General features: G+C 42.4%; 1 protein-coding gene across 3 annotated transcripts in view; it reads right to left on the reverse strand.

Annotated features, from left to right (window-relative positions):
* SART3 (spliceosome associated factor 3, U4/U6 recycling protein) overlaps positions 1–26171 on the reverse strand; it is a 75729-nt gene that overhangs the window by 37030 nt on the left and 12528 nt on the right. For all 3 annotated transcript variants that reach the window (XR_015872558.1, XM_088457229.1, XM_088457227.1), the window contains exons 6-8: positions 13645–13769; positions 12952–13107; positions 12376–12514 (exon numbers count right to left, since the gene is read on the reverse strand). Coding sequence is in view for 2 of the 3 variants with exons in the window: in XM_088457229.1 (XP_088313355.1) it covers positions 12376–12514; positions 12952–13107; positions 13645–13769 (420 nt within the window). In the remaining variant the exon portion in view is untranslated. The remainder of the gene's footprint in view (positions 1–12375; positions 12515–12951; positions 13108–13644; positions 13770–26171) is intronic.

A 26171-nucleotide genomic window follows, 5' to 3' on the forward strand; every position in this document is an offset into this window, starting at 1 on the left:
TATTTATACTATCCATCCCAATTCATTATATATATATATATATATATATATATATATATATATATATTTATTTATTTTTGGGAGGGAAGACTGACCTATGTACTGTTGTTCTGGGGCTCACTCTCCTTCCCTGTCATTTGTTCCAGGAGGGTTTTCTGCCGGCTGACCCTGTGAGGGTGACATGACACAGCAGGGGGTGGACAGTGCTCTGCGCGCATCAGATCGAAGAGGAGACTGAAATTGAGCTGGAAGTAGAAAGGTGAGGACCGGGCAAGGACAGCATGGGGACTTGACAGAGTCCTTCGGGGAGAGCCATCAACTAGGGAATCCAATCCCAGGATCGCGATCCGCAGAATCCCTGGATTTAATCTCAAAAGGTCTTAAATTTTAGGGGCCTGATTCAGCTTCAGATGGAAATGCAAAGCTGGTCGCAAGCAGCTTTACAATTCCGTTTGTGCAGAAATGGTAATGCAGCAGGAGGCATCACAACTCCTGCTGCATTACGTATACGAGCTGTGTTGTCCAACACAGCATCGTATACTCTGCGGAACATCGGCCGGCTAAGGTGACCCATTGGATCACGCAGCCGGCCGCCACAGATGAGAGGAAGAAGCCAGGAAATCTCCGTCAGCCGCAGAGATCCTGGCTTCTTCCCTCCCCGCAACGGTGGCCCACAAACACTAAGGCCCTATGTACTAAGCCTTGAAGAGAGAAAGTGGAGAGAGATAAAAGTACCAACCAATCAGTTCCTAACTGTCATGTTACAGGCTATGTTTGAACAATGACATTTAGGAGCTGATTGGTCCATCCACTTTCTCTCTCTCCAAGGCTTAGTACATAGACCCCTATATCTCGGGAATGGAGGCAGCAATCCCTGGATTTTGGCATTAGTAAAAGGGTCCCGCCAAAAATCAGAAGATCGAAGCAGACTACAGAGCACTACTGGGTGAATCCAAAGAGACTCTACAGAGGGGTCAGAGAAGCATACGCTAAGCTCTGATTGGAGGAGCCCATCACATGCTGCTCTGACCCATGGAAATCAGCAGTAGCACTGGCTCATGGGAGTGATTCATCAGAGAGTCTCTGAGGTCTATTCAGCTCCTAACTGCCATGTCACAGGCTGTGTTTGAAAACTGACAGGAGCTGGTTGACGGGTATTTTATCTCCATCCACTTTATCTTCATCCAATGCTTAGTAAATAGACCCGTGTCTGCGCTGCCAGCTGACTGAGGCATGTTTTCTGCCAGGTGAGCACAGTGTATACAAATACAGTTCTCTGTTCATTTCACCATCGATACCAATAACAAGCGTGACCCTAACCCTCAGTACCGACCTGGCAAAAAAAATGTATTATCCCGTTTTAAAGAGTAGACATGCTGTGTAAAAAGTGTAACCTAAAACTTTCAAATTAGTTTTCCAAAGGATAAAAACAAAAATGACAATAAAGCAGAGTACCATAACACGACACACTTTGGGGACCACAGAATAATAATAATAATTTCTTGATTAAAATCGCATTCCCAGGATTGATTTGTACAAATTCCGAATCATGGGATTACATGAATGGTACGGGGTTGGCTTCCTTACCAGCAACCTGTACTTTATGCTATGCAGACCAGAACTAGGCCTGAGAGAGTGTCTGCCTACTTCTGTAAAAATCGTTCAGTTGGGATAAAGTGTCCAACTGAAATGACAATCACCCAACTAGTTGGGATGACGTTTTTCAGCGCGTAGAAGCAAACGAACACTGCTCCATTATCATTCCAACCAGCCGCCTAGTTGGCTGCTTGGAACAATATCGTTCTGATGTATGGTCAGCTTTAAGTACCCTCAACAAGTAATAACTCTGTGGCAACAGGTGGGATAATTACTGACCAAGTTAAATAGATGAACTCATATATGAATAAGAAAAACTGAAAACATGAGCTGCTGGGGTCTTCTCAGGCTCTGTTTACCAGATTGGAGCCATTCCCTTAATAACTAGACAGTAGCCAGAATGATGGGTAGAGCAAAACCCCATCAAATTTCCTATCCATCCCATGCTTCAAAGAGGTGTCATGAAATTTTACAGATGTCCTCAATAGGAAAAGGATAAAGAACTTGCAGAATGAAAGGAATTCAGCCTGCACTAATTTATATCAGTTCTGGCACAGATTCACTCAGTAATCAAGCTAAAAAGATGAAGCATCAGGAACCTAAACTCCCCCTGTATCCTTTATGTAAAGGTCACAAAGGGCAGCAGGCCTCCTATCTCCCAACAACGCATTTCGGATGTACATCCTTCATCAGGAACGCTTTGGTTGGAGACCCTATGGGACCATGTGAGAGACTTTATTGTTTTGAGATGTGCCCGGGAGTTACCACCTATCCCTTCATGCCTAAACGATGGCCTACCTAAATGCACCTTGAGGTACGCAGTAACTCTACCTAGTGAGATTTAGGTTTTCTTTTATTGTGAATCAATTTCGTTACACTTTTAAGCTACGAGGAGCCATTTCTTCTGATTGTTTGGAGGCTTCTGCCATTATATTTACACCGCAGAATACACTACCGTTCAAACGTTTGGGGTCACTTTGAAATTTCCTTATTTTTGAAAGAAAAGCACTGTTTTTTTTTCAATGAAGATAACATTAATCAGAAATACACTCTACATTGTTAATGTGGAAAATGACTATACTATCTGCAAACGTCTGGTTTTTAAAGGAATATCTACATAGGTGTAAAGAGGCCCATTTCCAGCAACCATCACTCCAGTGTTCTAATGGTACATTGTGTTTGCTAAGCGCGTTAGAAGACTAATGGATGATTAGAAAACCCTTGTGCAATTATGTTAGCACAGCTGAAAACGGGTTTGCTGGTTAGAGAAGCTATAAAACTGGCCTTTGAGCTAGTTGAGTATCTGGGTCATCACATTTGTGGGTTCGATTATACTCTCCAAACGGCCAGAAAAAGAGAACTTTTATGTGAAACTCGACAGTCTATTCTTAGAAATGAATGCTATTCCATACAAAAAATTGCCAAGAAACTGAACATTTCCTACAATGGTGTGTACTACTCCCTTCAGAAAACAGCACAAACAGGCTCTAATCAGAGTAGAAAGAGAAGTGGGAGGCCCCGGTGCACAACTGTGCAAGAAGACAAGTAAATTAGAGTCTCTAGTTTGAGAAATAGACGCCTCACAAGTCCTCAACAGGCAGCTTCATTAAATGGTACCCGCAAAACGCCAGTGTCAACGTCTACAGTGAAGAGGCTGGGATGCTGGTCTTCTAGAGTGGCAAAGAAAAAGCCATATCTGAGACTGGCCAATAAAAGGAAGAGAGTAATATGGGCAAAAGAACACAGACATTGGATAGAGGAAGATTGGAAAAAACAAGTGTTATGGACAGACGAATCGAAGTTTGAGGTGTTTGGATCACACAGAAGAACATTTGTGAGACGAAGAACAAGTGAAAAGATGCTGGAAGAGTGCCTGACGCCATCTGTCAAGCATGGTGGAGGTAATGTGATGGTCTGGGGCTGCTTTAGTGCTGGTAAAGTGGGAGATTTGTACAAGGTAAAAGGGATTTTGAATATGAGGCTATCACTCCATTTTGCAACGCCATGCCATACCCTGTGGACAGTGCTTGATTAGAGCCAATTTCCTCCTCCAACAGGACAATCACCCAAAGCACACCTCCAAATTATGCAAGAACTATTTAGGGAAGAAGCAGGCAGCTGGTATTCTGTCTGTAATGGAGTGGCCAGCGCAGTCACCAGATCTCAACCCCATTGAGCTGTTGTGGGAGCAGCTTGACTGTATGGTACGCAAGAAGTGCCCATCAAAGCAATCCAACTTATGGGAGTTGCTTCAGGAAGCGTGGGGTGAAATTTCTTCAGATTACCTCAACAAATTAACAGCTAGAATGCCAAAGGTCTGCAATGCTGTAATTGCTGCAAAAGGAGCATTCTTTGAGGAAAGGAAAGTTTGAAGGACAAAATTATTATTTCAAATAAAAATCATTATTTGTAACCTTGCCAATGTCTTGACTATATGTTCTATTCATTTTCGCAACTCAATTGATAAATAAAAGTCAGTTTTCATGTAAAACAAGAAATTGTCTGGGTGACCCCAAACTTTTGAACGGTAGTGTATGTAAATGGAAGTCTGGTTAAAGAGGTTTGATACATCCTTTAAGCAGGGGTTTTCAATGTGGGGAAGTTTAAACTAAAAACTTTCAAGGTCCATTACTCACCTGCTTAATGTGAACAAACTAATGGAAAAGAAGGGTACAACCAGTAGTTGCATTAAGTGTTACTATTGTGTACTTTCTCATTTGCAGATACTGCATACAATAAAATCTACATTTAAGAACAGCGCTTGGTGAATTTCCCATTTTTTAATAAAGATTACAGCTGTTTGTCACTGTATCGCTTACACCATCGATAGATGATTAAAGTAAAAAAAAAAAAAAAAAAGTCTGAGACTCGTGAGTGCACTCTCGGGTGATTATGGGAAAAGAGAGGGGAGGCTGGGCTCTCATAATATGTTGATGTTGTCATAGTGTCATAATAAAACATAACTTTTATTTGTACATTAAAAATCAAAACATATATAGCAACAAAGTTGATTAAAATTAAAGATATAGGGCCTGATTCAGACAATTCAGATTCGCAAGCGGGTCGATTGTTAGGCAGTGCCCACGCGCAGGGTGCGCAAGCGAGAAATCACTCACTCCGGCGCTCGCATCCAAAAGGGGCGGCTGTCGATGTTGATCGACAGCTTGCCCCGTTTGGTAGGCGGGTCGGGGGGGGGGGGGTGACTTCTATTAGAGCCGGAAGCTCACTGGGGCTTGCGGGAACGAGACCATACCACAAGGGTCTCATCGCAAGACCGATGGTCGCGATGGTCTTGACCATCGCGACCATCACCTGGCCCTTCGCATAAGCTGTGGGTGGTCATCCACAGCAATGCGAGCGGCCAGGAGGCAGTCTTTAAAAAAAAAAAAAAAAAAAAGGGACACCCTGATTCAGAGCGAGCCCTCTCAAAGAGCGTCCGGCTCTGAATCAGGCCTATAGTGTATAAAGTAAGAAAAAGTGTTAGTTAAAATGTTCCTGATAAGGCCGCTGGGTCACTTAATATTAATCCAGGTGTTTTAATCTGGGTTGATGAAACAAAGGGTAAATGTATCTGCTCACTTATTCCAGGCTTGGATTTTACTATTCCCTAGAGCAGAGTTGATATATTGTATCATGCGTCAGTGGCAACACTTATTGACTTGTTGATACATTGTAATAATTCTTTCTATGGTGAATGCATTAACTGTATCAAAGTTCATTTCTCAGCAGTGATTGTTATTCTGCCTGTGGATATGTTGTACATATAATATGACTGGCTTCACCATTTACTTGGTGTACTGTTCATTATTATTATAACAACATGCAGTTAGGTGTATTCACTAAATGTTGTTCTATATTACTAGGAATTTATTTAGTGTGGTTTTATTCTTAATTTGTAGATCCTTTATAGTCCGTTAATTGTGCATACAATTATGGTATTTAATTAAAGCACTCTTGATTACTGTACCGTCCGATATATTAATCAAGTTTATTCCAGAACAGTGGTGTTCTATGTTTTTTATTTGCGATTTTAATCACGTTATTTATCTCCACTGTGTTACTCATGTGTATACCCCAACATTGGTCACATACAATTGGAACAGAACTAAGCCAGTAAATTACATGAGCAGGGTAGCACCATTTCCTTTATTCCTCTACATTAAAAATGAAAAGATAAGTATGACTAGGAATTGGTGAATATTTACACCAAAAATAGAAAATAAAAAGGAAGGGTGAAGAAAGTTTTAGGAATAATCTAAACTATAAGGAACAGTGCGGATTCTTCCCACATCTCCAAAACCATCGATAGATGGTGAGAGCGATACAGTCCAGTGCAGCCTTTCCGGCTATAGAGAAGCCTTCCAGGCACTGCCGGGTGAAAGTGTCATGCGTAAACTGGCCATCACACATGGGCATGACACAGAAGCCATTCACTGGCAGGGTTAGACTGAGCAAAGGATGCTGCAGACAAGGGGGACGTCGCTGGACCTCACCAGCGAGATAAGGCATGTTGACTACCAGTGGAATATTCATTAGTATCACTGCAGTACTAAATGAAATAACAAGAGATATGGTAAGAACTTACCTTTGTTATCTCTGTTTCTACAAAGTCCATAGAGTCCACAGGGTTGACCATGGGGTATAGCGGAATCTAGATCCACGGTCACCACGCAGTTAAAGCTTTTAGCTCCCAGGATGCACTTCCGCCACCGAACCACAGGCACCTCAGTTGGTAAGTAGCCAAGGCCGGAGGAGGAAAAACAGAAAGAAGGAAGACTGGAACACACAAGAACCATACTCACAGGAAGGGAGATGGAAAATCGGTGACCAGCCACACAGCCCATATGAAGCCAGGTGCATCAGGGCGGGCGCCCTGTGGACCCTATGGACTTCTTAGAAACAGAGATAAAAGTTAAGTTCTTACCATATCTCGTTTTCTACTTCTGGGTCCATAGGGGGTCCACAGGGTTGACCTTGGGGATTTCCCAAAGCAGTTCAACTAAGGGCAGGGACGCCCCTGTGCTGAAAGGAGAATCCGGCACCCGAAGGACCTCAGAAAGGTCTGGATGGAAGACCACATGGCCGCCTTACACAGCTGAACAGCTGAGGCGCCACGGCTAGCATCCCACGAGAGACCCACAGACCGAGTGGAATGAGCCTTAAAAGAGGCCGGAACAGGCAAAACACTCCTGTGTATAAGTCTCACAAATAACCAAACGAAGCCAACAGGCCAAAGTTTGCTTGTTGGCAGGTCAACCCCTCTTGTGAAAACCAAAGAGGACGAACAAGGAATCCGACTTCCGAATGGAACTAGTCCAGTCTACTTAAACTTTGAGAGCATGGACTACTTCCAAGGAAGCCTCACCAGCCGAGAGATCAAGGCTGGCACAACAATTTCCTGATTAATATGGAACTTAGAAACCACCTGAGGTAGAAAACCTGGACGAGTGCGAAAAACCGACCTGTCCTGGTGAAAAATCAGAAAAGGAGGACGACAGGAAAGCGCCCCCAATTCTGACACCCTCCTGGCCGAAGCAATTGCCAGGAGAAAAAAAAAAAACTTGACCGTCAACCACTTGAGTTCCACCTACTCAAGAGGTTCAAATGGAGGACCCTGTAGGGCCCGAAGCACCACCGCCAAGTCACAAGGAGCCACCGGAGGAACAAAGGGAGGCTGAATCATGAGAACACATCTGGCAGTGTAGCTATCCTACGCTGGAACCACACAGATAGTGCAGACACATGAACCTTTAAAGAAGCTAGGCATAAGCCTAGGTCCAAACCAGACTGAAGAAACGCCAAAATCCTACAAACGCGAAACACCTGAGGATCGTAGTTTCTGGACTCACACCACACCACCACCTCAACCTCCAATTTATCAGCCACCCATGCGCTTGCAAACAAGTGATCATCAAGTGTAGATGTTGTAGAAGTACCTCCGGAGAGCTTGCCAGCAACAGGAGGTCGTCTAGATATGGCAGCGGCCGTATACCCTGGCCCTGTAGAAGGGCGGCCATGACCTCCATAATTTTGGTGAATACCCTAGGAGCCGTGGAGAGGCCAAAAGGACAGAGCCTGAAACGGGTAGTGGTGTTGGTGTACAGCAAACCTCAGATACTGTTGGTGTGAAGGCGCTATAGGAACATGAAGGTAGGCGTCCTGGATGTCCAGGGAAAGCATGTAATCCCCAGGTTCCATAGCCAGAATGATGGAACGCAAAGATTCCATCCTGAATTTGGGTACTCTGAAGAACTTGTTCAGTGACTTTAAATTGAGGATAGGCCGATGAGACCCATTGGGTTTCTGCACCAGAAATAGAGTAAAGTAGTAACCCGTCCCGCGTTGAGAAAGCGGAACAGGAACAACGACCCCTGCTTTCAGCAAGGACTCTATGGCTTCCTGAATCTGCAAGGCCCTGGTCTTGTCCTGAGAAGGACTCATGCAGAACAACTATAGGGGAGGTCTGTGACGAAAGGAGAGGGCGTACCCCTGAGAGACCACTTCTCGAACGCAAGCATCCGTGGTGGTGTTGTACCAGCACTAGGCGAATTGAAGAAGTCGGCCTCCCACTCTGGGATCCCCCAGAGGGAGGCCCGTCCCATCAGGCAGAAGGTTTATCCTCCGACTTGGAAGTAGGATGTCTAGCACTCCACGCTTGCTTCTTAGGTTTAGGGGGGCCTTGGTTGCCGACTGCCTCAAGAAGGACTGTCCCTTGGACTTTCCCTGAGAACGAAAGGACCGAACTGCAGAGGTCCTAGCCTTAGAAGGTGTAGCTGCCGATGGTAGAAAAGCTGACTTAGACTTTGCCAGGGTATCTACAATTCTGTCCAGTTCTGGGCCAAACAATATCTCCCCATTAAAGGGTAAGGCCTCCAGACCTTTCTTGGAATCCGCATCCGCTCTCCAAAGACCGGCGAGCAGACACCGGTGCAGCAGATACTCTGGAAGTCTGAAGACTGGCATCCAAAGACGCTTCTCCAATATAGGAAGCGGCATCCCTCATCGGTCCCACTAAAGCTCCTCTGGAAAAGTATCCTCCAGTACATTGGCACAGCTCTCAATGGCTTTAGCCACCCAAGAGATGGCCATGGACAGGCCACCACCGCTGAGAGAATAGATCGAATTTAAACAAGTCTCCACTTTCCTGTCTGTGGGATCCTTTAGGGATGAAATGGAAGGCATAGGCAACGTAGCACTCTTGATTAAGCAAGTAACATGAGAATCCACCACAGGCGGGATTTCCCACTTTTTGCAATGACTTGTAGGAAACTGATAACTAGACGCTAAACGTTTCTGCGGCTGGAACCTTTTACTAGGTGACTGCCAGGCCTCCGCCATATGATCAGTCAGCTGGTCAGATAAAGAAAAAACAGCCGAAGTCACTTTTGCCTATTTGAAATTTGGATACTTGGATTTAGGGGCCGGTGCGTCATCCTCTATATCAAGAATGGACCGCACCGCCCTTACCAATGCCGGCACTTTAATGGAAGATTTAGTTTCCACCTCCCGGATAGGGGAATCCGAGTCAGAGTCCTCAGGCAATTCCCCATCATCCGAGCGCGCCTCCGAGTCTGATACTTGCGCTGACTGAGATTACATAACAGGGCGTTTAGACGCCTTCTGAGGTTTGTCACTTCGTAGCATAGTTTGAAAGGCTGAAGATGAGGCCGCCAAACTCTGGACTGAACTGGAGAACACATCCACCCATGGTGGTTGACCCGCCTGAGGGAGACCCTGAAAGGGAATAACGGAATGCTGTGTCACTGGAGGAGACTGAATATACATAGGTAACCCCGTATATGGACTAACAGTCTGAGGCCCAGGGGGAGACTGCAATAAATGCGGTATACCCGGAGAAGGGGGGGGTGGCTGGTTGGGGTGACCCCCTTATGGGGGAGAGCTTTCGGGACAGCCAGAAGGTCCGCGATGGAAGCCAGCACCTGAGAAAACACCGCTCAAGGAGGGTCCTGTCCCGAAATTGGGGGGTTAGAAGGACCAGATAACTGCTGGCACCACACACACAGCCTGTCCTATGATAAATCCTCCTCATCTACTCCTGCGACGCAGCGTCTGCAGGAGAACAGAGTAGGAGCCGCGGAGTGCTCAACTTCCTCGTCAGACATGATTATATATATATATATATATATATATATATATATATATATATATATATATATATATATATATATATATTCTCACAGGGGCTCTGCACTAATAATAACTAACAATAATAATCAACATAATTAACAGTGGGGTTTTGGTTCATGAATTGATCAGGGCATTTAAGCTTGCGGCCCCCGTCACGGGACCCCACTTTACTGCAAGTCCCTACTCTTTTGCTCATAGCCATTACATTAGTAAGACTGCATGCACACGCGGTTCACTGCAAGCGGTGACCCGCGACTTACCTGGTCCCCGGCGATCCGGCAGCAGCCTAGGGATTCCTCCAGAGTACGGTTAGTACAGACTCTGGGGTCCCTCTGGGAACCCCAGATCTGTTCTGGTGTCGCAGCGCCGGCAGGGTGTAAGAGCTGCTAAGCAGCCTCCCTGTGCTAAGGGTGAGCAGACTACGGCCAGGCACCAACTAAAACTGGAGGTGCCTGTGGCTCAGGGGCGCGGTATAGAGGAGGATGGACCAAGTGCATCCTGAGAGCAGCAAAAGCTTTAACTGCGTGGTGCCCGTGGATCCAGATCCAGCTATACCCCAAGGTCAACCCTGTGGACCCCCTATGGATCCTGAAGTAAAAATGCCTCTCGTATTAACATTCGTAGATAGATGGGGCCCTAAGTGTGGTAGCAATGCCCCGCAATTGGAAGAGAAATATAAGATAGTAGCCCAAACACTTTTCCACATACAGTCAGGTCCATAAATATTGGGACATTGACAGAATTTTCATATTTTGTCCTCTATTCACCACCACAATGGCTTTGAAATGAAACAAACAAGATGTGATTTAACTGCAGACTTTCAGATTTAATTTGAGGGTAATTACATCCAAATCAAGTGAACGGTGTAGGAACTACAACGGTTTCTATATGTGCCTCCCACTTTTTAAGGGGCCAAAAGTAATGGGACAAACTAAACAATCCTAAATCTAACTTTCACTTTTTAATACTTTGTTGCAAATCCTTTGCAGGCAATTACAGCCTGAAGTCTGGAACGCATAGACATCAACAGACGCTGGGATTCATCCCTGGTGATGCTCTGTCAGGCCTCTACTGCAAATGTCTCCAGTTCCTGCTTGTTCTTGGGGCATTTTCCCCTTCAGTTTTGTCTTCATCAAGTGAAATGCATGCTCAATCTGATTCAGGTCAGAGGATTGACTTGGCCATTGCATAACATTCCACTTTTTAACCTTAAAAAACTCTTTGGTTGCTTTTGCAGTATGCTTTGGGTCACTGTCCATCTGCACATGTAAAGCGCTGTCCAATGAGTTCTGAAGCTTTTGACTAAATATGAGCATATAATATTGCCCGAAACACTTCAGAATTCATTCTGCTGCTTTTGTCAGCAGTCACATCATCAATAAATATGAGGGAACCAGTTCCATTGGCAGCCATACATACCCACGCCATGACACTACCACCACCATGCTTCACTGATGAGGTGGTATGTTTTGGATCATGAGCAGTTCCTTTCCTTCTCTTCTCTTCCCATCACTCTGGTACAAGTTGATCTTTGTCTCATCTGTCAGTAGGATGTTGTTCCAGAACTGTAATGGCTTTTTTAGATGTTGTTTGGCAAACTCTAATCTGGTCTTCCTGTTTTTGTGGCTCACCAATGGTTTGCATCTTGTGGTGAACCCTCTATATTCACTCTTGTGAAGTCTTCTCTTGATTGTTGACTTTGACACATATACATCTACCTCCTGGAGAGTGTTCTTGATTTGGCCAACTGTTGTGAAGGGGTTTTTCTTCACCAGGGAAATAATTATTTTGTCATCCACCACAGTTGTTTTCCGTGGTCTTCCGGGTCTTTTGGTGTTGCTGAGCTCTCCGATGCTTTCTTTCTTTTTAAGAATGTTCCAAACAGTTGATTTGGCCACACCTAATGTTTTTGCTATCTCTCTGATGGGTTTGTGTTGATTTTTCAGCCTAATGATGGCTTGCTTCACTGATAGTGACAGCTCTTTGGATCTCATATTGAGAGTCGACAGCAACTGATTCCAAATGCAAATGTCACACCTACAATCAACTCCAGACCTTTTACCTGCTTAATTGATAATGAAATAATGAGGGAATAGCCCACACCTGTCCATGAAATAGCTTTTGAGTTGATAGTCCCATTACTTTTGGCCCCTTAAAAAGTGGGAGGCACATATTGAAACTGTTGTAATTCCTACACCGTTCACCCGATTTGGATGTAATTACCATCAAATTAAATCTGAAAGTCTGCAGTTAAAGCACATCTTGTTTGTTTCATTTCAAAACCATTGTGGTGGTGAATAGAGGCCAAAATCTGAAAATTCTGTCAATGTCCCAATATTTATGGACCCAACTGTATCTTTCCACATTTCTCACTGGCCTTTACACTGCTTAATGTCAGTCAAGCTCTAGTTAGAGCATGGGACAAAAGTGATTTCTAGAGAATGGAATAAATGAAATAAAAATCCTCCTGCCAAATAAAACATTATATCCTTCAAGAGTAAAGCTATAAAGCAGATCTTGGTTTTTGGATTTGCTTAGCTTTGCTACACAACAGTATGTATTCTTTCAAAGCATGACAAATTATTAATCTTCCCTCAAGACAAAATAGGTATCAGAAAGTCCTTGGCTTACCAGTTACAGTGCTGTGATCTACACAATGACGCTCCATTGCCAGTATATACCTCTTCCACAGACCCACAGTCCATGGGCAATTTCTGGCAGCTCGATCATGTGAGGCAAGCACCAGATCCTTCACTTTCAGCTGTCTGTCCTAAAAGCAATAAAAAGGTGAATAAAGTGTAATTACCATTACATTTTTTAGGATAAAAAAAAGCAACCTTTGTTCAAAATCAACATGTCGGTTTACACACAAAATAAAAAAAATATATATATAGATATATATATATATATATATATATATATATATATATATATATATATATATATATATATATATATATATATCTTCAGTTGCTACAACCATAAACATAAAAACCAGCAGCAATTTATAGATGATACTAAGGAGAACAATTTACTTTTTTTTTTTAGATGAAGAAAAATTGAACACACTATACTTCCACCCTATTCATAATTGTAAAAAAATGTATTTAGAACTTACTAACTAGAAAGTTGTGCAACACAACCCAAATCAGTACTATAGTTTTGAACATCATTAGACATAATATTACCGTCCAACCAGATACTCACCAGATATTCTGTGTACCTTGCCCAAAGATCTGGCACCAAACAGTTTTCAGCCAAGGCACGTTCAAAAATAAGCTGGATACGTGCTGGGTCTCCTTCTTTCGTTTCAAAGTCAATGTAAGCTTGGTATTCTGCCAACTTGGGCGTTTCAGCAGCCAGCTAATGGGACATACAGTACATTGGAAAGATATAGCCATGAAGAACTAGAACAAATACCATAGAACAAAGCCTACTGCGTGCAGCTCAAACACTTACTAGTGGTGTACAGAGAAAAAAGGTTTTATGTTTCCCCAACCTTATGCTCTCAATTCAGGGGTTGGTAAAAAAATAAACATAAAATGGGGGTACATTGTAATCAGGTGACATTAAAGAGAAAGTTGCATTTTATCTGTGACCAAGAAAATGCCAGCAGTAAAGTACAACCCATGTGTAAATCTCCAACTGGGCAGCGCTCCCATTTAGGGGCACAATTTACATTGATAAATAGGCAGCACATCACTCCCTAAATTGACACCGAGACATATTAATTTATATATCGCTTGTAATCTATTATTAGATACAGGATATGTCATGCAATTTGTACAATGTTCAGCAAATTTTAATATGGAAACCTGTTGTCTGTAAACATGTAAAGGAAATTTTATTCTAAGTGGACGTTTCTGAAAGCTTCATGTTGAAGAATTACATGCAACTCACCAACGCTTCCTCATAAGGTTTGTACTTCTCCACTTGCTGCAGAGCCTTCTTATAATTCTGTATGACAGAATTTTGAATAGGTTCTTCTGACCATTCCTCATACTCCGCATAGGTAGAAGCCATTTCTATGAAGCATAAAGTAAGGTGAGAAAACATAAGTTATCCCATATTAATGGTATTCTGCCCAAATTGTTTAGACTAAAAGGATTGTGTATATTATGTCCCTTTCTAATATGAAGTCAGTTTTCAGTTACACTTGTTTGCCACGGTATAAATGTAAACATTAGCAGCATAACAGTTCTACAGTTTACACCACTGCTAAATAAAATAGGCAGACCAGATGGCCAAATTGGTATATATATATATATCTATCTGCTGTCAGGGTGCAGGAAAATATTGCAACTTCTATTGTTATATCTTAGTACTTCATAGTGACATTACACATACTGTAATTACAGTCCACAAAGCTAAACTAGTAATTATATATCAATGTTTTATCACTTTTTCCTTTAGAATTGATGGACTGCCTTATTATTGGTCCTACTCACTAAATATCTACCTAATCTGTGCATAGTAATTTGTACACATTTACAATATAATTTGAAAGCAAAATTCAAAACTGAAGAATAAAAAGACAGCAGACAGAGAAACATTGTTGCTTTTATTTTATCCATTTTAATAAGTACCTGTAGTTGCGTAAATTGCGCAAAATAATACATACCATGGTATAATGTAAAGGTTAGACCATTCCTAAAGGTGTTTATGTAAGCTAAGTCCCCCCATCCTATCTTTCAAAAATGAACAAAAATATAAAACACAGTACAGTTATTTGGGCTATCCATAAGAGGTATGTAATAGTTATATAAAAGGAGCATGACTGATCCAAACCCCCTTCCCCTCCCATTTCCTATAACTTAAACATGCTGGGAGGGCAGTTCTTTATTATAGTATCAACGCTATACGACTTGTACATAACATTGTCAATATGCAAGTTGTGTGTTAAAATAGGATTATTATACTTATGTTCAATGCTTTTCCCTGAACTCATTAGGGGACACAGGACCCTGGGGATATAGTTGTCACTTTATACATACACTGAAGTGTCATTATGAAAAACTAAGAAAAGGCATTTCCAATATAGAACTCCCAATCTTTGACACCCTCTGGGCTGTAGAACTAGCCAAAAGAAACTAAAAATATCTATTTTGACATGGAAAAGGCCACCAAAGCAGCTCTGGCAGTCCTAGATCTAGAATTACTCCCTTTAACTTTCATCAATGGAAATAAACAAAGAATAGCAGATACAGAGTACACAATAAGGCAAAGAGCACTAAGGGATCAATCCTATTAGGTGCGAATTGCGAGTTGCTATTTTCTCTGAAATCGCACAGCGAAATCATTTTGCAATCCAATTAGCAACTCGCACTGAACCAGTGAGACCGAATTCGCATTTTTCAATTCACAACTCCGAAGGTGAGAGATGGAAAGGAAAATCTTTATTTTAAAGGTTAAAATGTCGGGAAACTGTGCTGAAACCCTTGGACACCCCCCCTAATTACTAATTAGGCAATTGTAAGTTTCCAATTAGCTTAGTCCAATAATTATATGTAATTATTGGAAGTAAAAAAAAAAAAAAGTCCTCAAATTACCCCCAAATCAACTTTTTCGTTAGTTTAGGCAACCCAATTTACAATTTGAAAAATAATTGAAAAATTGTAAAAAAAAAATGATAAACAAAGTACCTCAAAATCACCTTTTTCCCCCACTTTTTTAATTTTTCATTTAATTCGTTTCAGATTATAGAAGAAAGAAAAAAAACACTGCTTTTATTTTTTTAAATGCAAAAAAAATTATAAATCAACCATTTGACACAAATTAAAATCCTACAGTACCTTCCTAACGCCCACAAACAGCCTTCTATACGGTCCGGCTAACAAAATTATACATTTTGGTGGGTCCAGGATGGTCCACTTTTTTTATGCACTTCTCTCACATCTCATTTGGCAGTCAATTCACACCCCTTCGCTACGTGTACCGCAAATAGGCATTTTTAATTGGATTGAGGAATTCTCGGGAGCACGCATTAATGCGAAGTCTGCAAGTTTCAAGAAACAAACTTGCTACTCGCAATTCACACCTAATAGGATTGACCCCTAAATCCCAAAACAAAACCCAGCAGACAAGGGGCCAGATGTATTAAGTTCTAGAAAGTGATAAAGTGGAGAGTGATAAACGACCAACCAATCAGCTCCCAACTGTCATTCATAGGCTGTGACCCGTATTCAATTAGCCGCGAAAAGTCCCGGACTTTTCGCCTGTTGGGGACACAAATTCGCTGCTTGCACGTTCCCACGTTTCGCCCTATTCAATTGCAGAACAGAGACGAAAACTGAAATCGGCGAATGCATAACAGGCGGAAAGTACTGAATAGAATGGGGGAGACAGTCTGTACCCCAAAATAAGACGCACTGACACTGGAAATCATTACAGATGTGTACTATTAGCCCTAATAAATGTATTGTGTTAAAAAGCTTTCTAGCTTTATTGTAAAAATTTGGGGTACTTGAAAATGGGTGCTAGCATATTTTTGTATCTCTAGAGTGCTTAAAGTGCACTTTTTAAAAAGAGTGAAAAATCCACCTGCTGCATGCACCTGCAATCCTAAAAACACCTGGCCCATCCAAACAGCCCCCCAAGAAACATATTTCGCTAATATTTATCCTTGTCCCTCCTCTTTTTTTCATTTTCGCCCCCAAAATTACATGCCTTTATTGGGGTGTTCTGAGGTAATTTTTTTTTTGGGCTGCTTTGCCCCTAGGGGGGTGGGGGGGCTCTGGAATGTCCAAAGGGTTCTGAATCAATTCCCTACATTTGCACCCCAAAATAGAGATTGCGCACTTTTTTCCGCCTGACATTCATTGGAGATACTTTTCCACCTGTTACAGTGCCACGAGTTTCCGCTTAGGCGAAGACGTCCTGGAACTGAATTTGGAGACAAAATGGATTACAGCTTTTCGCGTCTAATTGAATCCGGCCCTGTGTTTGAAAAATGACAGTTAGGAGCTGAGTGGATGGTCGTTAATCACTCTCCACTTTATCACTTTCCAGAGCTTAATTCATCTTCCCCAGAGTACTAAAACTCACCACCCTATGCAATCTCACCACAGCTAGAGATACTGGCAGCTGATTGTGGCTTTACTGGTATGGAGAAGAGGAGGCACTTAATTTGTAACTGTTCAGTATGACATTATAACACAAACCCCTGGTTACCACCTATGCCAATGGTGAAGGGGGCCTTCCGGGAGCATCCCTCGGTGTGAGCAGGGTAGCAATGCTATACTCAAGTCTAACGATCTTCAGCAGCTATTAGTCACTATAGTAGGAAAATAATTCATAGAAAAACACAATAGGCTGCAACAGCAGTCTAATTAGCACCCAGTATTGTTGGCACTGTGCAAAACAATTGTCAAACAGGCTGAGGTTATGAAGAAGAGGGAAATTACAATTTAAAATATTTTAAGTGCCAATGTCCTGAAGGAAAATGTACATCCCCAGGGTCCTCTAACTGTTTAATTATATAGGGCCATATTCAATTAGGCTGCGAAAAGAAGTTATCGGCGATACGTTTTTGCCGATGACGTCGTTTACACCGATTTCACTTATCCAGTTTTCAATTTGCCTGACTTTTCACAGGTGTGAAATTGTGACAAGCAAAAAAGTATAAAGTGCAGACTTCCAAAAACCACCCTGCACCCCTTGGCCAAGCCCCCAAAGGTATTCTATGCAAAAAAAAATTGAAAAAAAAAGTACCACATGACACACCAAAAATGGGATTTTCATTTTGGGGGTGAAAAAAAAAAAAAAAGGTGGGGGGACAAACAACTGTTAGTATGCCCCAGGTATTTTTTTTGTTTGCAGATGCTTGCGAATTTGTTGGGACTACTTATTTTCCCCAAAAAAAGTGGCTAAATGCTATTCTACACCACTTATTCAAAATCGCTAAATAGCACCTATTGAGACCATTGAAAGACCCCAAATACCTTTTGCATGGCTATTCGGGGGCTCCCTCAGTGAGCCCCCATGTCAGAGCAACTTTTGGGGGGGAGGTGTCAGGCTAATTTACCCCAAAATTACAGGACTTTCCCCGATTTCGCCTACGCTGGGTCCCGTTTTCGCAGGTTTGGAATGCGGGGACGAGCACGATAACTTTTCGACGGCAAAACCTCCGATGGCGGCGAAAAGTGGAAACTGTGGAAGAGAAGCAAAGAAACCTTCTTCTTGTAGCACTGGATAGATTCTAGTAAACCACTGCACTACAGTTGAGCTTAGAGAGATCTGGCTGCAGTGGCAAGCTCTCAATAATAACATCCTGGATACTTGGTTTGAGTTAGGAACCAGACATCATGACCCAGTTCATGGAAAACTACTTGTGTTGAAACCAGTGACCTGAGCCAACGCTTTTCACACTATCCAGCAGTAGCAGTCCTAAGTAAGCCTCCAGGAGGAACAAGTCACATCCACAAGCATAGAGGTGCTGCAGCTGGTAGATAACACCCAGAAGCAAGTGATCCCAGTACCTTGAAGGAGTGTCTGGTGGCCAAGCAGCACCAACAAAAAGGGGTCAGTATTTGCAGACAGGGTGTCAAAGTAAGCCCATCCTCTCCCAGGAGTATAAAGGGGAGTGACAATGTAGTGTTTACACATGTAATGCAATAAAAAAAAAATCACTAAGTTACAATGTAAATTGTGAAAAAAATTTAAGCACAGTAAATATCCTCACACATATTAACCACATATCATAACAATTATGAACAAAATTTCTTCCATAGAAAGACGAACCCTGAAGTGACTATGATCCACATAAATACAAAAGACTTAAAGAATAAGCATATCACATTAAGACTTCACTGACTGAAACAGCAGCGTCATTGGGCGGAGAAAATGTATTTTTTGTACTCACCGTAAAATCCCTTCCTCAAGGTTCATCTGGGGGACATTGCGGTAGTACTTACAGCCTTACAGCAAACCCAATCCTGGATAAGATATGGACGACCCTTGTCCGAGATAAGACGACTGGAGCCACCACAGGAGGGAGTGTCGGATGCATCTGGACAGAACGATCGTCTGGGATTTGAGATGTAGGGTAGAACAGTACCACCACTGCAGAAGTTCCAGTTGCGGCACCCGGGAAAGGAATTGTGCAAATTCCACCATGTTGAAGGTGGAGAAAAAGTTTGATGAGGGACTGAAGGGATGTCACCTTGTTCCTAGAAAGGATACCCTCTGGATTCCAGGAGAGCGCCCAGATGGACTTGTACCAATTATTCAGCCAGCCATGGGATTGCAACAAGTCCAAGGTGAGCTGCAGGTGCTCTTAAAGAAAGTTCGGAGACTGGGCTAAAAGAAGAAGATCCAGGTACGGACGAATTCAAGGTTACTCAGCGCCGTAGGTCGACCGCTATCATGACCTGACCTTCGTGAACACCTGAGGTGCCATCGAAAGTCGAAAAGACAAGGCCCAAAATTGGAAATGGACTCCAATCCGCTCTCCAGGAGCAAAGCCATAGCGTCCGTCTAGCTGCCACTGAGAAAGCAACACCTTTGAGGATAAGATTCCAGAATCAATAGCCCATGTAAGAACCAGCCTCCTTGATAGTATCCACTATGGAAAGGAGGTCTAACCAACGAGCTACCGAAGACAGTCCTTCCTCCAGGGAATCGGGCCAAGCAAACGAGGGTTATGGCAATCCATGCCAAAGCAAGAGTTGGCTGTAAGGCAGCCCCGAAATTTGTAAAAATTGATTTAAAGGATGTTTTCTTACTTCCCAAAGAGAGGCCACAGTGGGAATGGGACGTGTTGTTGACTTCACTAACCGAGCAATGTGGGTATCCACACGGGGAGGCGATTCCCACTTTTCCCAATCTTCCAGAGGAAGTGGATAAAGGACGAGATCCATTTGGACACTACGAGGGGTATTCAATATGAAACGTTAACTTCACTGTCAAAGTTAACGTTTCATATCGGAGTTTTTACCTGCATTAAAGTATCGGGCGCCCGGGGGCGTGGCCTGGAAGCCGAGGAGGAAAGCTGCATGGCGTCGGGGCTCCGTTACGACTGAGCCTGCTGATCCAGTCCCTCCGGCCGTGCGCGGTGCTTCTTGGCTCTCCTACCGCCACAAGCCATCTCTGCCCCCAAGGCGGGTGTTCCCATTGCCTAGCGGGATCCTGGTTCCCGGACTCGGGCTGCCGGACCTCGCGGCCTACTGAAGACGCGGTGCGTGGTGCTGGGTTCCGGCCCTTGCCTCCCGGCTCCTGCATCGCGCCTGGTCCACTGCCAAACCCAAACCCCGCGACGCTGGCTCACAAACAGTCAGCTGGTGGGCGCGAGCAGCGAGGGGAACACACGGGGACGCCGCTGGACGGGTCCCCGCGACCGCATAACACAATTGCAGAAGGCAGACGCTGGCTCCCTTCAAGGTCCTTTTACAGACGGCACCATTTTGCAGACACTGCATATACAGGAGACAAGGTACTGTGTGTTACCAGTTAAAGCCCTATAGTGGAGAACGTGCAGCTGCTTATAAACAGAAGTCTTGCAACTCTATACTTCTTTTGAAACCCCAGCTATAGCTGATGATAAATTTGGCAATATTTATGTACATATCCTTTACTCTGGGGAATAGTTACAGTGCCAGCTTCTACCACCAGATGGTGCTCCAGCCCTATTTTTCAAGTTACTTCACAATTATTTGAAATGTAAAGGATCTCCTGTCTGTGATCACAGCCATTTCTAAGCAACACACTCCTCAGTACTATCATAACCTGGTGAAAATTAGGACCAATCTCTACATGGATAAGTTCATGGCTCCACAGCCCACCCCCAAGGCAAATCGAGCCAGGGGTAGTAGCAAACGTACAGATCAACCTACAGACTCTGTGGAAAACATGCCACATACACATAGTTCCGAACCCGCTACTACCCATAACACAATGGGCCCGGTTCCTGCTCCTCTCTCATATGCAGAGATAGTTAGAGCCATTAAAGAAACAGTGGAACCACTACTGCAAAACCAAGCGGATAAATTCATGGGGGCACTGGCGGATATTAAGACGCAAATGTCTTCTGTCTCACAACAAGTGCGTGAAAATGAAAACAGGATCGGAGTCAACTTTCATGAACTTTCGGAACTAAAACAACAAGTTGCTACCATGTCGACCACTCAACAACAATTACTATCCAAGGTAGACGATCTGGAAAATAGGTCCAGACGCAACAACCTGCGACGTCTGGGTCTTAAGGAAACGATTAAAGGCAACGATCTCACTAAATTTCTTCAAACCGATCTTCCTGAGCTACTCGGCATCTCGGCTGAACTGAATAATTTTGAGATAGAACGAGCACATAGATTAGGTCCTTTTCGCGATTCTAACATCTCACGCCCTAGAGCGGTTATCTTCAAGTGCTTAAATTTTCGTCACAAGGATCTGATATGGTCAACTGCTCGACATAAGGGCCCTCTTCAGTGGGATGGCCAACGTATCCTCTTGTTCCAGGACTACTCCGCGGAGGTTGCCAGAGCACGCAGAAATATGTCCCCTGTCTGTTCTCAGCTCATCCAATCAGGGACTCGCTTCGCGCTCTTATTCCCAGCTAGACTTCGCATTTTCTCATCTCAAGGCCCTAAAGATTTCACAGAAGTTGCTGACGCCCAAGCTTTCCTTAATGAAGTAACAGAGTCCTCGGACCCCTCCACGATGGATCATAATGATTGATTACGGGAAGGTGTCCCATACCTATTTTGATGCCTTTACCAGGTTTTACCCTTTTCTTCAAAAATATGTTTATAGTCTGATTTAGGATTATAATTACATATATACTTGTGACGTTGCTTTATAGTTATTATTAATACTATTGTCTTTTTTTTTTCTTTTCAATAGGCTGAGATCAATGACTATAGTTTTGGTTATATGTTTGCATTTGATTCGCAATCTCTGCATATAAGCGTCTATCTTTATTTTCTTTTTATGTCTATGTCCATTTGTCTATTTGTTTCTTTATACTGTATGAATCATGAAGCTCATGACCTTCATAGCTTATTTATGACTTATACTAGAGCCGACATTCATATTATTATGAACCTACCTAGCACCGACCGGTATTATGGGGAGTATATTAACATTTATACTACACTTTTTTACTATTTGCATTACCTAATTTCCACACCTTGTGATGCCTTCCCACCTTAGGTTTTGCACCTGGAATGTCAGGGGGATTCACTCACCAGTGAAAAGAAAGCGCATATTGACATATCTTAATAAGCTTAAATCCGATATCACTTATTTACAGGAGACTCATTTAACTCCCACAGAACACGCCAAGCTAAACACACTGCACCACCAGGTATTGGCGTCATCATCATTTGGTTCTAAGTCACGTGGAGTGGTAATCCTAATACGCAAGGGTATTCAATTCGATATTCATTCCTCTGATGTAGACCAAGAAGGCCGATACATTCTTATGGATGTCACGCTAGACGGCACTAGATATTGTTTGTGTAATGTCTATGGTCCCAATATATATGATAAATCTTTTTTCCTAGGATTGATTAACAAATTATATTCTTTTGCAGATTCTAAGATTATATTAGGGGGTGATTTCAATCTGGTCGCTTCCCCAACCTTAGATAGGAAAAGTTTCTCTCATTCCTCTCCCAAACAACCAAAAATAGGTTTAAATTATATGGCCAAAGAATTGAATTTATTAGATGTGTGGAGAATGAGACACCCCACTGATCTGGAATACACGTACTACTCAGCCACTCATAAACGCCTTTTCTAGGCTTGATTATTTTTACTTATCTAACTCAATATCCCCAATGATTATCGATACATCGATTGAAACTATAGCTATTTCGGATCATGCGCCGGTGTGGGTGGATGTACAGGGGAAATTCCTTTTGGGTTCATACTCCCAGTGGCGATTTCCGGCAAAATTAGCCTCATCCCTTAAATTTAAGTCAATGCTAGAGTCTGCTTGGGCCAGTTACGAAATGAACAACCAAATACATAAAGATAACCCAGGTTTATATTGGCAAACTGCTAAGGCGGTGATTAGGGGGGAAATTATCTCCTTTATGACAAAATATAAGGCTGAACAAGACGCCACTTATAGATCTGCATAGACGGCCTTAACATCCGCATTTCAAGCTCTAAGAGCTTCACCCTCACCGGTGACTAGAGCCGCATATGGTGAGTGCAAGTTACACTTTGATCAAATCCTCACTCAAATGGATGATAAATATGTATACTCAGGTAAATTACATTTCTTTCGATACGGCAACAAACCTAGCCGACTCCTATCAAACATGCTGAAAGGTACCAAGCCACATAATAATATTGCAGCTCTCAAAGATGAAAGCTCTGCCATACAATTCAATGGCAAAGATATCGCGAATATCTTTTTCCGTTACTACCAAAACCTCTATTCCCAAGACCCAATAGATATCACTAAAAAGGAGGCTTTTTGGGAATCACACACCCTGCCACAGATTTCATCTGCACAGGCTGATATATTGATTGGCAAAATTACACATGAAGAGGTAGATCAAGCTGTTAAATCTCTCAAGACGTTCAAGGCCCCAGGCCCAGATGGTCTGAGTGGGGAGTTTTTCAAAATATTACGTCCCCAAATCACAGAGACTCTAACCAATGTATTTAACTCCATAATGGATAGTAAAATAATCCCTCACTATTTTAATTCGGCCATTATAAAAGTTCTGCCGAAGTCAGGCAGGGACCCCCTTTTGCCTTCATCATACAGACCCATTTCTCTACTTAACGTAGACTATAAATTATTGACAAAAATTTTAGCAGAGCGGTTGAAGTTGATTCTCCCGTCTATCATACACCCGGACCAAACCGGGTTTATTTGTGGCAGAAATTCTGTCACAAACATTAGGAAAGTCCTTACGGTGCTGCAGTCTCTGCATATGGGCGAGACGGGTGATCCCAGGTTCTTGTTGTCTTTAGACGCAGAAAAAGCGTTTGATCTGGTAACCTGGGATCACCTGTTTGAATCTCTGCGTCGGTTTGGTATGCCCGCCCTTTTTGTTGAGATCATACGATCCTTATATACTTCTCCCCTTACTCAGATTCTCACTAATAGATATTTGTCACCTGTATTCTGTACACAGAGAGGGACGAGACAGGGTTGCCCGCTTTCTCCACTTTTGTTTGCAATTGCGCTAGAGCCATTGGCGATAGCAATAAGACAGGAAACGGAGGTAAAGGGTATTACTATCAGAAACCAAACATGTAAATTGTCTTTATTTGCAGACGATATGATGCTTTTTATATCTGATCCCCTACGATCCATCCCTACACTTCTGGATCTAATTACCACATTTGGATCATTTGCAGGTTATCGCATCAATGTGAGTAAATCCGAGTTGCTCCCTATTGATGCAGCTGCTTTTTTAGCTACACATCCCCACATAGCCTCTCTTTTCACAATTGCAACACATAAATTAAAATACTTAGGTATACTTATACCAGCTCAATTATCCTCTCTATATGCTTTTAATTTCTCTCCATTGCTAAATAGATTAAACTCCCAACTCCAGAATTGGAAAGATCTTAAACTCTCTCTACTCGGACGAGTAACTGTAATAAAGAGTGTGGTGTTCCCGAAACTAGCCTATCTTTTACAAACTTTACCCATTACTTTAACAAGAGCGGATGTACTGAAGTTTACGCAGATCTTTTTTAAATTCATTTGGCAGTACAAGAAACCCAGAATGCCGCGTTCCCGAGCTTACCTACTGAAAAAAAATGGAGGGCTGAGCATCCCAAGCATCTCTGCATTTGCAAAAGCTGGCATATTCCGATATATAACTGATTGGTTATTACATACCGATCACTATACTAATCCTGACTTGGAGGAAGCATTATTTCACCCATATGCCCCAGCAGCCTTGTTACACACCCCTAAAATACACATTCCTAAGATATTTTGTTCTAATATTTTATTCTGGGACACTTACACTACGTGGTTGAAGGTTAATACACATTTGGGGAAAAATCCTTTTTCATCCCCGTACATCCCCTTATGGGGTAACCCGTTTTCCCCCTTCACTTGACATTCCTCTTTTTAAAATGTGGAATCAAAAGGGAATCATGTCCATCAAAGATGTATTTGATCCGGGTGGCAATTTGCTCTCCTTTGTACAATTACAGGATAAATATGACATCCCTCGTACACAATTTTTTATGTTTCTACAAGTACGTCATTTCATTCAATCCTTAGATAATCCTTTATGGATCTCAGTTAACACAGATACAATGGGTCGCATTCTACTCTTATGTCGCTCAACCAAATTCAGAATAGCTCATTTATATAAATACCTGATTGAAATTCCTATACATGCTTGGGCACCAGTTGCGGAAGCTTGGCACACAGAGATACCCGAATTATGTGACTTGGAGCCATTTGTTGCGAATCTGGATCGTGTTTTACCCTGCCTTAAGTCAGCGAGACTTCAAGAAATTCATCTTAGAATTTTAAATCGTACATATATGTCCCCGGCCCAACTGAGACATTTTGTGCCACTAGAGGAGGGAAATTGTGTGAAATGTGACTGCTCTAATGCCTCTCTCTCGCATAACCTCTGGTACTGCAGAAAGATCCATAGATTTTGGAATAAAATTTTGTGTTATCTAAATAATACAATACATCTTAAATTGTCCAAAAATGCGGCAGCTCTTATTTTCGCAGAATTTTCAATATGGGAGTCTGAGTCCTCCTTGGGCCCATGGAAACCTGCTCTGAGAGTCATGGTTACAGTAGCTAAACAACTTATCCTTAATTACTGGATCTCAAAATCAGCACCTACACTAATGGAATGGAAAACTGCGCTGCTGGAGGTAATTTATGCGGAGAGACGTATGGCTATCTTTAACATCGAAAGAGGGGTACGGATTTTTTCCAAAAAATGGGAACCATACATACAATGTTTACCGGTCCAGATTCGGAATAACATATGGAAAGTCTTTGATCACACGGAATGGTTTATGCTAAGAAATATCACTTAAAATGTCCCTATTGTTGCTATTTATATGTAGCTCTCTGTGAATCCCCCCAGACAAGGTATCTCTCACCTTCTGTCAGTGGTTCCCCCTCTATTTCACCTTTCTTTCTTCTTCTGTTTCTTTTATCATTTTATTCTAACTCTCCCCCTTTTTCTAATATAATTCTGCATTGATGTAGATTATATTGACGCAACGATTGACTGATATACCGAAGTTGATGTGATAATTGGTTAACTCAAAATTCAATCGCTGCTTACACTGGCTCTATAAGTTGCATAGTTTGAGTGACATTGATTGTATATTTACTTGCATTTCTATACGGTGTACTATATCGATTTTTTTATACAGTATTTGTAATTTTGTAATTTTCTACATTATATTATATTCAAGTACTTTGTTTCTTTGTACTTTGACATAATTTCAATCTATATTTGTACTAT

This window comes from Taudactylus pleione, unplaced genomic scaffold, assembly GCF_031769625.1.
Source record: "Taudactylus pleione unplaced genomic scaffold, aTauple2 ptg000749l, whole genome shotgun sequence".
Lineage (NCBI taxonomy): Eukaryota > Metazoa > Chordata > Amphibia > Anura > Myobatrachidae > Taudactylus > Taudactylus pleione.